Source organism: Chrysemys picta, chromosome 16 (genome assembly GCF_011386835.1).
Source record: "Chrysemys picta bellii isolate R12L10 chromosome 16, ASM1138683v2, whole genome shotgun sequence".
NCBI classification, from domain to species: domain Eukaryota; kingdom Metazoa; phylum Chordata; order Testudines; family Emydidae; genus Chrysemys; species Chrysemys picta.
The window spans coordinates 27,265,307-27,279,908 of NC_088806.1; the positions used below are offsets into that span (position 1 = coordinate 27,265,307).

Genomic DNA, 14,602 nt, shown 5'->3' on the forward strand with positions numbered 1-14,602 from the left:
GTTTTCAAAAGACCCTTAGGCACTTGAGTCATTGAAAGTGAATGGGACTCAGGCTTCTAGGTGCCTAAAGTCACTTTTGGAAATGAGACTTAGACGCTTAAGCCACTTAGGGTACATCTACACAGCAACTAAACACCCGTGGCTGGCCCAGGTCAGCTGACTTGGGCTCATTGGGCTTAGGCTGTAAAATCGCTGCACAGACATTTGGGCTTATGCTGGAGCCTGAGCTCCGGGACCCCACGTATGTGGAGGGCCACAGAGTCCGGGTTCCAGCCCAAACCCAAAGGTCTACGCAGCAATTTTTAGCCCTGCAGCCCAACCCCTGCGAGCCCGAGTAAGCTGATCCAGGAGAGCCATGGCTATGCCGCAGGTCTTTTATTCCAGTGTAGACTTACCTTTAGGGTACTTCTATACTGCAAGCGGCAGCAAGTCTCAGAGCCTGGGTCTACAGCCAGATTCATGGGGCTTGTTGTGCTTCATAGAATCATAGAACTGGAAGGGACCTTGTCTAGTCCAGTCCCCTGCACTCATGGCAGGACTAAGTATTATCTAGACCATCCCTGACAGGTGTTTGTCCAACCTGCTCTTAAAAATCTCCAATGATGGAGATTCCACAACCTCCCTGGGCAATTTATTCCAGTGCTTAACCATCCTGACAGGAAGTTTTTCCTAATGTCCAAACTTAAACCTCCCTTGCTGCAATTTAAACCCATTGCTTCTTGTCCTAGCCTCAGTAGTTAAAAAGAACAATTTTTCTTTCTCCTCCTTGTAACAATCTTTTATGTACTTGAAAACTGTTATCATGTCCCCTTTCAGTCTTCTCTTCTCCAGACTAAACAAACCCAATTTTTTCAATCTTCCCTCATAGGTCGTGTTTTCTAGACCTTTCATCATTTTTGTTGCTCTTCTCTGTACCTTCTTCAATTTGTCCACGTCTTTCCTGAAATGTGGTGCCCAGAACTGGACACAGTATTCCAGTTGAGGCCTAATCAGCGCGGAGTAGAGCAGAAGAATTACTTCTTATGTCTCGCTTAGATCACAAAAACAGCTGCGTAGATGTTTGGGCTTGGGCTCTGAACCCCCTCCTCCCCTCCAGGCTGTAGAGCAGGGGTGACCAACCTGAGCCAGAGAAGGAGCCAGAATTTACCAATGTACATTGCCAAAGAGCCACAGTAACAAGTCAGCAGCCCCCCCAGGAGCGTAGCTAGGGGAGGAGCAGGGGGAGCGCCTGCTCCCCCGAGCCCAGAATTCCGCGCCGCTCCACTTCTTTCGGTGGCCCTGCTCCGCGGTGCCCGGAGTAGCAGCGCTCCGCCCGGTGCTCCAGCTGGGGGAGGCAGACCCTGGCTTGCGGCCCTCAGGACAGCGCTCCGGCCGGTGGAGAGGGGCCGGAGGGCTCGCGGTGCTCTGGGCGGCGCTCCGGCTGTGGAAGTGGGGCCGGCACTCTGGGCGGGGGAGCGGGCTTCCGTTGCTCCGGCTGGCGCTCCGGCCAGGAGAGCAGGGCTGGGACTCAGGGCCCTCGCCCTGGGACTACAGCCCTGAGAGCGTGGCTGGGGGTCTCAGTGCCCCAGACAGCGCTCTGGATGGGGAAGCGGGGCCCGCTCTCTTCCCGGGAGAGCGGGCCACGGGCTCCTGTCGCTCCGGCCGGTGCAACGGGGCCGTGGGATCCCATCGCTCCGGCCGGCGCAGCAGGGCCACAGGCTCCCGTCGCTCTGGCCGGCGCAGTGGGGCTGCGGGCTCCCGTCGCTCCGGCCGGCGCAGCGGGGCCGCGGGCTTCCGTCGCTCATCTGGCGCTCTGGCCGTGAGAGCGGGGCTGGGACTCAGGGCGCTCTCCCCGGGACTACAGCCCTGAGAGCGTGGCTGGGGGTCTCGGTGCCCCAGACAGTGCTCCGGATGGGGAAGCGGGGCCGGCGCTCTGCCCGGGGGAGCAGGGCTGCCGAAATAAGAATAATTGTGCATGCACCGCTCCGTCTTTTGACAGCATTTCGGCGCATGCACAGGGCCGCCGAAATGCCGCCGAAGGACTGGCGCCTTTTTTCTCTGCCGCTTCTCGGTAGCAACCCTGGCTACTCCACTGAGCCCCCCATCAACTCCCCGCCAGCTCCCAGCACCTCCTGCCCATCAGCGCCTCCTACTCCCTCCCCACACAGCTGTTTTGTGGTGTGCAGGAGGCTCTGGGAGAAGGGGGAGGAGTGAGGGTACAGTAGGCTCAGGGAAGGTGTGGGAAGAGGTGGAGTGGGGGCAGGGCCTGTGACAGAGCCAAGGGTTGAGCCAGAGGTGTAGCGAGCGCCCTCCGTACCCTCCGACCGGAGGCGGCCCCGCAGGAAGGGGGCCCCTAAAAGTGGCAAAATAAATACCGCATTCCAGTTTCTGCATTGTAAGGAGCCCCGCCCGGACATATGTTCGGAGGGGGCCACGTTCTTTGTTGCTACGGCCCTGGGTTGAGCAGTGAGCACCCCCCAGCACATTGGAAAATTGATGCCTGTAGCTCCAGCCCCGGAGTCGGTGCCTGTACAAGGAGCCGCATATTAACTTCTGAAGAGCCGCATATGGCTCCGGAGCCACAGGTTGACCACCCCTGCCTTAGAGCCTGAGCTCCAGTCTGAGCCCAAATGTCTACACAGCTATTTTTAGCACTTGAGGTCCGAGACTTGCTGTTGGTTGCTGTGTAGACGAACCCCTAGATGCTTTTGAGAATTTTAGCGTGTCTCTAAACTTGGACCCTGAGCCTGCAGACATGTAGGCACATGAGTAGCTGCATGTCTGAGTTTTTCCATTGTGTTCATGCTCTCTTCCACCCGCACACACAAGTAGCTTCATGATAAAAGTGTTTGTAGGAGCCGGTTCTCAGATCATGACAAGCACCAGGGATTTAGGAGAAGGCGTGGGAGGGTGTGGCACTGCACTGATCCTTCTTTCTGTGATTTTGTTTCTCTGCTCTGCTGGAAGATTTAACCATTGGTTTGATGGCATGGCCCTGCTGCATCAGTTCCAACTGGAAAATGGCATAGTGACTTACAGGAGCAAGTTCCTGCAGAGTGATTCCTATGTGACTAACAGCCGGCACAATCGGATCGTGGTCTCGGAGTTTGGAACGCTGGCTATGCCGGACCCGTGCAAAAGCATCTTTGGGCGCTTCATATCGTGGTTTGAGATGCCACGTAAGTATGTTCCTTAGCTGAAAGCAATGTTCTTGGAGGTGGTATGCATCCCAAGTGGGTGATATTTGTCTGGAGGAACAGCTTTTAGGTTTGAAGGGAGCTGTGTGGAAGTTTTAGTGGTTATGTTTCTGTGGGGATCACCCCTCTGAAGAAACAACTCCGAGCCAAACTCATCTGAAATAGACACACTTAACTTGGGATTTTGGCTCCCCTCCCCCCCATGTTGTTTCCACCCAAAATCAGAAATGTAGCTCACTAAAATGTTTGTGCACCTTGGGTCTGGTCTCCAGAGGTGCTGGGGGGACACACAGCTACAGGTGAAGTTGACGGGCGCCCTGCGTAGCTCAGCACCTCTCGCCATTGGTCCCTTTGATGCCCTTTACTTAATTTTTGGGTTTGTTAAAAAATTTGATTCACCTCATTCCAAGGGTTGTGTAAATTATGCACCTTCTCTCATGAGGAACACCCTGTAGGGTGCTGTAATGAGCATTACACAATCCTCCATTCTTTTTGATACAAACCTGTCTTGAAATCCCTATGCCCTGCTAAGCTTTTAGGGTATGTAGGCTATTCCTTTCCTTTCCTTCCTGTGGTAAGGGGCGGGAGACTGACATGGGTGAGGAGAGGATGGCACACAGAAGTGGAAGTACCATTAGCTGTTGTATGATAGTTAAGGCTATAAGTACGTCACGGAGGTCATGGAAGTCACAGATTCTGTGACCTCCGTGATACTGGGGCCTCGCAGCAGCCCAGCTGCCACAGCAGTGGAGGACTGTCCCAGCTGTCCCCCGCCCCAGCTCCTAGTCCTGCAGATGGCGGGGGATTCCCCGGAACTCCCTGGCCCCCGTGGGTGGCGGGGGATTCCCCGGAGCTCCCTGGCCCCCGTGGGTGGCGGGGGATTTCCCGGAGCTCCCCGGCCCCCGTGGGTGGTGGGGGATTTCCCAGAGCTCCCCGGCCCCCGTGGGTGGCGGGGGATTCCATGGGGCTCCCCAGCCCCCACTGCCGGCGGGGGATTCCACGGCGCTCCCCAGCCCCCACCGCTGGTTAGTTAACATCTCCTGAGTGAAGCACAGAGGAGGGATGAAGCTTCCAGTATGAAGCCAGCAAACGCGGCTCAGCCTGCAACCCATCCCTTCCCAGCAAATCAGTCAGGGCCCACTGACTGCTACTTTGGCCTGGTCTACACTTGAGAGATTAAATTGGTTAAAGCCTCTAGAACATTTGTAGAACACTTGTGTCTACACCTAGATATGTCCTAACTGGTCTAATAAATAATTAGACAGGCCATCTGTCAGTGGGTTTAATAACCAGTCAAAGAGCTACTGATTCACTTGTTTAGCCTTCTGCAATCTAGAATGCTTCCAGGAGCTGAGCTAGGAATTGAAGGCTAGATACCCAGTAGCCATTGCAGCTGAAATGGTTTAGGACAGAGGTTCCCAAAGTGGGCGATACCGCCCCCTGGGGGGCGCTGGAACGATCCAGGGGGGCAGTAGTAGCCTCGGGTGCAATTGGGGGGCGTTGAATAAAAATAAGGGGGCGGTGGAAGCATAAAGAAACAAGAGAATATAAGAAAATTTTGAAAAACCGTTTGTACATGTTTCATCTGTTGTGTAACATAGAATTAAAGTTGTACTGATTACTTTATTTTCCAAATAAATTCACAAATTATAACCGTTCAGGTGTCAAGTCTGCCAACAGCTCTTAACAAGCAAGTGTTGGCAGGCGAGCGTGTCGCGCATTGTCGGGAAGTCCAGCATGCATCGGCAGGAATATGTGCGTGTAATGACTTGTTTACAATACGATACTATAAATAGGCGACATGTATGAAATCTAATTTAGATTGTTTCTGAGTTGTGTAAAAAGCAGTTAACAATAGTGCAATAAGTATTTAAAATTTTTTATTCATATTCAATACCTTCGATCTTTACGGATTACGGGTCACATACAAAGCAAATTGTATTATTGTTGTTTCAATAAAACAGCAATTTACACGTGAGTATTTTTGTACATTTTCTTACATATCTACCGTACGTTTCTGTGTCTCTAGTGCTTACTAATAATAAAATTGTAGCAGGCTTGTGTTGGTACAGTACTATTTGAAGTGTACAGTCAATATATTTGTCATATTTTTTATTACAATATTAACAAAAACGGGAATGAAATCGTAAAAAAACTGTTAACTATTAACATTTATTTATATCTATCGACTCATCTGTGTTAATTGGTAAATAAGGCGTGTGTTAATAAGGAACAATTATTTAAATAAGGGCAAACTAAATTAAAACTATTAACTGATTTTTAATTGCATATCATATTTTAAATTAATTATTTATTGATAAAGTTAGTTTGATATTTGACAATTTAATATCAAATACATATATCTAATGCTGAGCAAAGAACAAAACCCAGTTTATTAGTTTCATTAGTATTTTAGTTTGGTTGTCTTTTGCCGTCTTACGCAAAAACCACTGTATACCTGATGTTGTGGGCGATATTCTAATAACACATCTTTCTTTACTATATTGTAGGACGTAGGTAGAAATATAGATACATAAAAGAATGCAAATTTGTCACTGCATCTTTCTGTTTGTTCGCTTAAAGAAGGTAGATTTCCAGGGGGGCGCTGAGTAATTTTTTTCTGAAAAGGGGGCGGTAGGCCAAATAAGTTTGGGAACCTCTGGTTTAGGACAACACTAGTGTGAGTGCAGGGTGAAACAAATCCGTTTCACATGTTGGTGCTGAAATGTTTGTCTTAAACTGTTTCAATGCATCCGGTTCAGTTACAAACTGATTTCTTCTCTAGTGTAGACAAGGCCCTGGTGAAGTTGAGATGGAAAATGCCTCCCGGGTCTCTTCCAATCAATTCCTCTTGCGTCCCCCACCCACCAGCTCCCAATAGAAGTCAGTGCCAGATAATCCCCTTTTGTACATTTCCTGTTATTTTGTCCAGTCTCATTAATGTCCCAAGTGATTGGCCAATGCCCCTTGCATTCCCTTTGAATTGCATTGTCCCACTATGGGGCCTGCTTCTGCTTTTTACATTGCTGACCTGGCCTCCTGTACACAGTGCAGTCTGGGTTCTCTGCTCATACTTTCTGATAAATACTGGCAACTGGTTGTCTGGCCTTATAATAAAGGACATTTCAGCCCTTGCCAGGGGTTGCTTTTCCCTCAGGTCTGCATGATTCCGTTTGTAATATCATTGGTTTCCTTTAGTTGCAAGAAACTGAAATGAGCCTGTACAATGACTTAGTAGTACCTGAACCAAAAGGGATCAGATTTATTTGGTTTGGATTAAAAACATGTCTTTGTTCTTTGGCATGAACTCACCTGTATAGATAGAGCCCTGTGTGCTGCTATAAATCGCTGAGATGTTTTTAATCTGTCTGTCCTGACAAGGATTTGTGTCGTTAGGGAAACTGATTTATTTGTTTAAATATGCCTAACTTGCTGTAGTGAGACGTGAGCTTAATGCATCTGCATTACTCTGGGATTTTGTTTCAGGGCCAACGGATAACTGCAGTGTGAACTACGTGGTGTACAAGGGAGACTATTATGTCAGCACCGAGACCAACTTCATGCGCAAAGTGGATCCAGAAACTCTGGAAACCAAGGAGAAGGTAAAGAGTGGGTGGAACGACGGGTTTAGCACCTGGCGTGGGGAAATCACATCACTCTGTTCTCAGAATGGCCTTGGCAGCTAGTGGGGACAATTCCCAAAGACCCTCTTGGTTTTTGTGTCCAACATGCACCGGTAAGAATCCATGGCTGTTGTTGAGATCCTCTGTACCTCTCTCTCCTGGCAAAAATGACTTTTCTGTGGCAGATACTGGAATTGCCAGGAAATCTGCAGTCACTGCGAGTCACCCCATGGCCTTAAAGATCCCTTTGTGGTGCATGTCCTGGAGGGCGTTGCAGGATCGAGGTGAATAGTAAAGCCGCTGCCATGCTTGAGGTCCAGTCACAGCCATTGGCAGCAGGCAGGGCTAGACTTGAGGACTCCTGAGGTCAGTTATATTTTCAGCCAAGGGTAAAGCAGAGTCCCTTGCAACTTGGTCACTGTCCATGAAGTGCAGGGATCTGGTCTTGGCTGGCGATTCCAGTGTACGGAAATGCAAAAATATATACTCATGTAACATCAAGGTTATAGATTAGGGGTCGGCAGCCTTTCAGAAGTGGTGTGCCGAGTCTTCATTTATTCACTCCTATTTAAGGTTTCGCGTGCCAGTCATACATTTTAACGTTTTTAGAAGGTCTCTTTCTATAAGTCTATAATATATAACTAAACTATTGTTGTATGTAAAGTAAATAAGGTTTTTAAAATGTTTAAGAAGCTTCATTTAAAATTAAATTAAAATGCAGAGCCCCCAGACCAGTGGCCAGGACCCAGGCTGTGTGAGTGCCACTGAAAATCAGCTCGCGTGCCGCCTTCGGTTGCCTACCCCTGTTATAGATGTTAATACTCGTACAGAACTCCACTCCTGCCTATGCTCTGCGCTACCCCATGGCCCCACCCAATCTGCTCCCTTCATCTCCTTCAATCAGTCCCAACTCCAAGCCAGCCCTACCCTGGCACCCTCCTTGAATTCTTGGCTAACCCCACTTCCCCATTGTGTTCATCCTGTGCACTAGCCTACAGGCAGTTCAACTGCCTATCACCGAATGTGGTGTTGTATTTCAGATTAAGCTGTCTGCTGTCTTCTGCCATTTTGTGGCATATACATCAGATTGAAGCCCTGATCTTGCAAGTTGCTCTGTGCACAGCTCCATTAATTCCAGGGGGCTCTGCAAGAATGCAGGGATCTGCCCGCCTGGAACAGCTTTCAGAATCGTGGCCTACATTTCTAACATTAAAGCTCCATTCATATAAGTTTTAGTTGGCATGTTAATTTCATAGGCTTTTTGAGAAGATAGAAAAGAGGGGGAAAACACAAGGAATGGAGAGAAGAGGAGAAATAGATTAAAAACTGCTGCTGCTTTTACTGGGACAGTTTACAGCTGCACAAAGCTGGGAGCTAGGCAACTTTGCTTTGTGGTGAAACAGCAGCACAAAGCCACACCTACCCACCACTCTGTTAGAGCTCTGGTGTGTTCACTGTGCTCCATAGTTGCAAGCCATATGGAAATTCTAAGTTTAGCAGCTATTTCGTGCTGCATGTGTCCAACAAAGTTGGTTTTGGTGGTTGCATAATACCTATTTCAAACCTTGCCAGGGACTATTACCCAGTGAAGACATGCCATGTGGGTGGTTTCAGTGGTAAAGTTCAGCCAAGTAGAGACTAGGGTTACCATACGTCCTCTTTTTCCCGGACATGTCCGGCTTTTCGGCAGTCAAACCCCCGTCCGGGGGGAATTGCCAAAAAGCCGAACATGTCCGGGAAAATGGCGGCTCTGCTCCTCCCCGACTCTTCGGCTCAGTTTAAGAGCCGAGCTGCCCGAGCGCTACCGGCTTCGGGCAGCCCCCATGCTGCCGAAGAGGAGGAGAGCTGCCGGGGCTGGAGGCTCTGTGTAACTGACACAGTGTCAGTTACGCAGAGCCACGGCAGCTGGAGGCTCTGCTCCTCTTCGGCTCTGTTTAAGAGCCGAGCTGCCCGAGCGCTACCGGCTTCGGGCAGCCCCCATGCCTCCGGACCCTGCGCAGCTGGAGCCCGGGAGGGGAAGTGCCCGGCCGGGGGCGCAGGGTCTGGAGGCAGAGGAGCTGCCCGAAGCCCAAGCGCTACCGGCTTCACGGTTTGCTGGGCAGCCTCCAGACCCTGCGCCCCCGGCTGGGCGCTTCCCCTCCTGGGCTCCAGCTGCGCTGGAGAAGCGCCGGCTGGGGGCGCAGGGTCTGGGGGCTGCCCGGCAAACCCTGAAGCCGGTAGCACTGGGGCAGCCCTTTCCCCGTGGCTGGGAGTGGGAGGGAGGAGGGGGCGGAGTTAGGGCGGGGAAGGGGCGGAGTTGGGGCGGGGCTAAGAGTGGCGAAATGGGCGGGGCCAGGGCCCGTGGAGGGTCCTCTTTTTTTATTTATGAGATATGGTAACCCTAGTGGAGACACCTGGACAGACAAATTCTCATCGGCCATTAGAGAGGTGGACTAATGTTTTCAAAAGTGGCTAATAAGTTGGAGCCCTGAATTTTTGAGTGCCTAAATCAAGACACCTTAAAAGGCCTGATTTTCAGAGGGTGAGCACTCAGCATTATCTGAAAATCTGTGCCCTTTAAGGTGTCTCAAGTTGGGAAGCCAAAAATCACTAGTCACTTTTGAAAACCTTGGCTGAGAAGTGTATTTTTCACACTTGGACATTTCAGTGCCTGAAGTGACTTCCATCAGACTTTCTCCCTAAGAGATTCACTTTTTGACTAAGTCTAAGCATAGAAAGTTGTAGCCACAAAGGAGAATTCTGAACACTTATGAGCACATGAAGATAGGGTTATAATGAAGCCATGCATGGGACCTTTGGTACAACATTTGCTACCCAGAAAATCTCTAGTTGTAGATAATGATATTAGGCTAGGTCTATACTACCCGCCTGAATCGGCGGGTAGAAATCGACCTCTCGGGGATCGATTTATCGCGTCCCGTCGGGACACGACAATCGATCCCCGAATCGGCGCTCTTACTCCACCAGCGGAGGTGGGAGTAAGCGCCGCCGACAAAAAGCCGCAGAAGTCGATTTTGCCGCCGTCCTCACAGCGGGGTAAGTCGGCTGCGATACGTCGAATTCAGCTACGCTATTCACGTAGCTGAATTTGCGTATCTTAAATCGACTCCCCCCTGTAGTGTAGATGTACCCTTAAACTCTGTTGTATCTTTGCATAGCCTGTATTGGTGTTTGAAGAAAACACACCAGTTACCAAATGTCTATCTGCTTGCAATAGAACTGATAGATTTGGAACAGAGACTGTCTGTTAATTCCGTGCCTGGACACACCCAGCACAATGGGGCCATCTCTATCTTTGATACTTATATGGCCCCATTACTGGGGTATTGATGCACCCCACATTCTTTAAGGTTTAATCCTCACATCACCTCTATGAGTGCTTTTATCTTCAATTTACAGATGGGGAACTGAAAGGCTAAGGTCACACAGGACATCTCTGGAAGAGCAGGGACTTGAACCCAGGTTTCCCAAGTCCTCACCTAGTTTCCCAAGTTCTCACCACAACCCTCCTTCACATGCCCTGGACCTTGAGTAGTGCCTGGGTACTATTGCTTTATAAATTATAGTGTTACCTGCACAGTCTAGGGCACCCACCTTTACCCAGTTCCTAGGGCTCAAGGCGTAACCCGGTTAATTTAAGCACTCCAACCCTTTCCCTGTTCCTAGGGCTCCAGGGGAAAGGCACCTACCCATACCCAGTTCCTAGGGCTCAGGGCATAATCTTTTCTGGGTTTATGGGGTCTTTTACCACTGAAAGAGCCTTACACAGTAATATCCTTAATCTCTGTTTATTAACAGTCACTAAAACAGAATACACACACCAAGCATACAGGGCTCACCACTCCCAACAAGGCAAATGAACTTTTCCTGCTGGCCAGTCAGGATCAGGTCATCTGGGAACTCCAGCTTCTGCATGGTGTGGATTGGCAGAGTGTTGAGGTCTGGCAGCTCTGATCTTGGGGCTGTGTCCTGGAGTTGGTTCCAAAGAAATTTCTTTTGGATCCCAGTTTATATAGTGAAACTTGAGTCCTGCTTAGCTATACCGTAACCAGTTGTTTTACTAAAGTATTACAAAATAATTCTTTGATCAATCCTAACATATTGCAAAACAATTCTTTAACCAATCAGACTCCACCACCTTAGTTGATTTAAATCTTACAAAATTAGTTATGCAACAAACAAAAACAATCAAAGAACCAGACAGAGACCATACAGATAAACAATAGAGAAGTAGGGACAATATATAAAGACAATACAATAGAAGTATTGATTTCAAAATCACAACTGTTGATAAGTGATTCCTTGCCAGAGAGAATGCTATCAAGCAAAGTTTTCTTAAAGCATCTTAAAGAGATCCCTTGCTTATCCGGTGATGGTGGGTACTGTTAGGAGGGGCACCTTCTTAACAGCCTGATATTATATTGTTTTGATATAATTTAGAAGGAATGTGAGGATGTGACTTTCTGCTTCTTGGCTTATGGCTGCTGTTCAGAAGTGATTACTGCTCTGATTCTTAAAATCTTTGAATTTTCAGGTGGATTGGAGCAAATTCGTTGTGGTGAATGGAGCAACAGCCCATCCACATTATGAGCCTGATGGGACAGCATACAACATGGGCAACTCTTATGGGAAACACGGTGAGGCTAGGCAGGATAACTGCTCTGAGAAGCAGGGTGAGGTGAGGTAGGACGGTCCTGCAGCGAGGCTATGCAGACTACATGCTGCTTCTGTAAGGAGGGGTTTTTGATGGAGTCTAACAAAGTGAGGAAGCTGCCATTTCTCTGGGGACACGATGACAGCAAAGCAGGATCAGTCTTAAATTGTGGCTCCCATCAATCTCACCATGACATTTGTTCTCTTAATGTTTAGCCTCTTCAGTTAATGTGCTTTGGGTGACTGCCTCATCCCATAGGGAAATCCCTGCTCCTTGCCAGTTATTCCCAGTTGTGCCAAATTTTGCACATTCTAGTGTCACCCCCAAATCTGCAGCTCTGTAGCTACTCTCTCTCTGTAGTTCTCAGTTATGAAACAGTGTGAAACTGATGTAGGACAGCTGTCAGAAACAAATAAAGGTGTTTATTGAAAGGACTAAACACTGGCACAGTTGGATTAATACTTTTTAAAATTATGTCCATTTAGCCTGTGGTACTCATTGCCAGAAGATGTCTATGAGGCTAAAAGCTTAGCAGGCTTCAGAACAGGACAGGACATTTCTATGGATAACAAGAAGATTTAGAATAGCAAGGATTAAAATAACCAAGAGCTCTGGATGGGAGATAAACCCCAGTATTTCAGGCCATGAGCCAACCTCTGATTACTAGGGGACAGAAAGAAGTCTCCCTGGGGGCAGTTTGTCCCAAAACTCCAGGGTTTCTTGAATCTTCCTTTGAAGCAGCCAGTACTGGCCACTGGAATAGTGGACTAGGCAGACCACTTATGTGATCCAATGTGGCAATTCCTAAAGATTGGGGAGGGTGGCGGGAGAAAAACCTATTAGTCCATATTTCCTTGTGCCAGGATTGTTCCCCATCCTTTGTCCTCTGCTGCCAGGGGTTAGGATGGGATCAGTTTCTGTAGCAGATTTTCCAATACTAGGATGATATGGTCCAAAACCATAACCCTATTCGAGTGACTCCTCAAAACCAACTTTAATTTCTTTTTGCATAAAGACATTCCTCCCCAGTGTGCCTCAGCCCTGAGAAAGCAGCTAATGCCATGTGTTGTTGGAGCTGACGCTGCTGGCTTGCACCAATTCACTGAACAATTCCCTGGCTTTACTGTTCTTTCATTCTTGCTGCGCTAATTCCTTTGTGCTTCAGCAGCATGTAGCTTCAAATTCCCCCACAGGGTCATGCACAGCACATGCCCGGCATTGGCTGAGTTACTAAGCCATCAATCCTCCTTGGCTGGGGATCAGATTCAGTAGACAGGCATCATTAAATTTCAGCTGGGGTCAGAATTCTAGTTTCTCCTTTTGACATAGGAGCTGTGAGGCTGGTTTGCGTCCTCATTCCATTGTTGTGCGTGCTTAGATGTTGTGACAATGAGCTTAGTACAAATGCTTAGGTTTCATTCCAGTTCCTCTGACTGAGGCCCTGTTGTAAGGAAACTGACTCTTTGTTATCTGCTGAGCTTAGCTGGTGCGGTGGCTCCAACTCTATTAATGAGGCAGAGAAAACAACAGAGCCTGACAATAGCTATGTGGAAATGGTCACTAGTGAGACTTGGAACAAGTCAGAAGAAATTGCTGATGTAATGTATGAAGGAATCTGATGGGGCCCCTCTTCTGGGGCTGGAAGCAGTGTGTAGATTTCAGCATGGGGGCAGGTGCCAGGGGCACCAGTTAGTGGGGATGGGGAGTGGGGGGCTGGGAGGAGCCCCTCCCTGAGTTTCATACAGGAGGTGTGGGAGCTCCCAAGTGGAGCTCTTAACTCCAGCACAGAATTAGTTTGAAATGTAAGTTCTGCAGAGGAGAGGAGCCCCAGGGGAAGGGAGTCAGTATTTTGTTTACAAATAGATAAGAGACAAGAAAGGGCTGGTGATTAAATTAAGGATCTGGAAGTCTATCTTGTAAAACAGGAAGGGTGCGGTGGTGGAGTTGTTTTAGAGGGAACAGAAAAATATAACCAAGCCCTCTGAGCCAAGGTTATATTCAGAAAAGGAACGAGTACTTGTGGCACCTTAGAGACTAACAAATTTATTAGAGCATAAGCTTTCGTGGACTACAGCCCACTTCTTCGGATGCATATAGAGTGAAACATATATTGAGGAGATATACATACACACATACAGAGAGCATGAACAGGTGGGAGTTGTCTTACCAACTCTGAGAGGCCAATTAAGTAAGAGAAAAAAACGTTTGAAGTGATAATCAAGATAGCCCAGTACAGACAGTTTGATAAGAAGTGTGAGAATACTTACAAGGGGAGATAGATTCAATGTTTGTAATGGCTCAGCCATTCCCAGTCCTTATTCAATCCTGAGTTGATTGTATCTACTTGCCCCATAACCTCAGCCATGCTGAACACAACGCCATCTACAGCCTCAGAAACAACCCTGACATCATAATCAAAAAGGCTGACAAAGGAGGTGCTGTCGTCATCATGAATAAATTGGAATATGACCAAGAGGCTGCTAGACAGCTCTCTAACACCACATTCTACAGGCCATTATCCTCTGATGCCACTGAGGATTACCTAAAGAAACTACACCATCTGCTAAAAAAGCACAGGAACAAATCTGTACAGACACATGCCTAGAACCCCGACCAGGGGTATTCTATTTGCTACCCAAGATCCATAAACCTGGAAATCCTGGACGCCCCATCATCTCAGGCATTGGCACCCTAACATCAGGCTTGTCTGGTTATGTGGACTCTCTCCTCAGACCCTACGCTACCAGCACTCCCAGCTATCTTCGAGACACCACTGACTTCCTGAGGAAACTACAATCCATCGGTGATCTTCCAGAAAACACCATCCTGGCCACTATGGACATAGAAGCCCTCTACACCAATATTCCACACAAAGATGGACTACAAGCTATCAGGAACAGTATCCCCGATAATGTCACAGCTAACCTGGTGGCTGGACTTTGTGACTTTGTCCTCACCCACAACTATTTCACATTTGGGGACAATATATACCTTCAAGTCAGCGGCACTGCTATGGGTACCCGCATGGCCCCACAGTATGCCAACATTTTTATGGTTGACTTAGAACAACGCTTCCTTAGCTCTCGTCCCCTAACGCCCCTACTCTACTTGCGCTACATTGATGACATCTTCATCGTCTGGACCCATGG

General features: G+C 48.4%; 1 protein-coding gene across 3 annotated transcripts in view; it reads left to right on the top strand.

The window, feature by feature from the left end:
* BCO2 (beta-carotene oxygenase 2) overlaps positions 1-14,602 on the top strand; it is a 97,163-nt gene that overhangs the window by 68,203 nt on the left and 14,358 nt on the right. For all 3 annotated transcript variants that reach the window (XM_024109050.3, XM_008172335.4, XM_065570424.1), the window contains 3 exons: positions 2,947-3,158; positions 6,663-6,778; positions 11,334-11,436. In XM_024109050.3, coding sequence (XP_023964818.1) covers positions 2,947-3,158; positions 6,663-6,778; positions 11,334-11,436 — 431 coding nt within the window. The remainder of the gene's footprint in view (positions 1-2,946; positions 3,159-6,662; positions 6,779-11,333; positions 11,437-14,602) is intronic.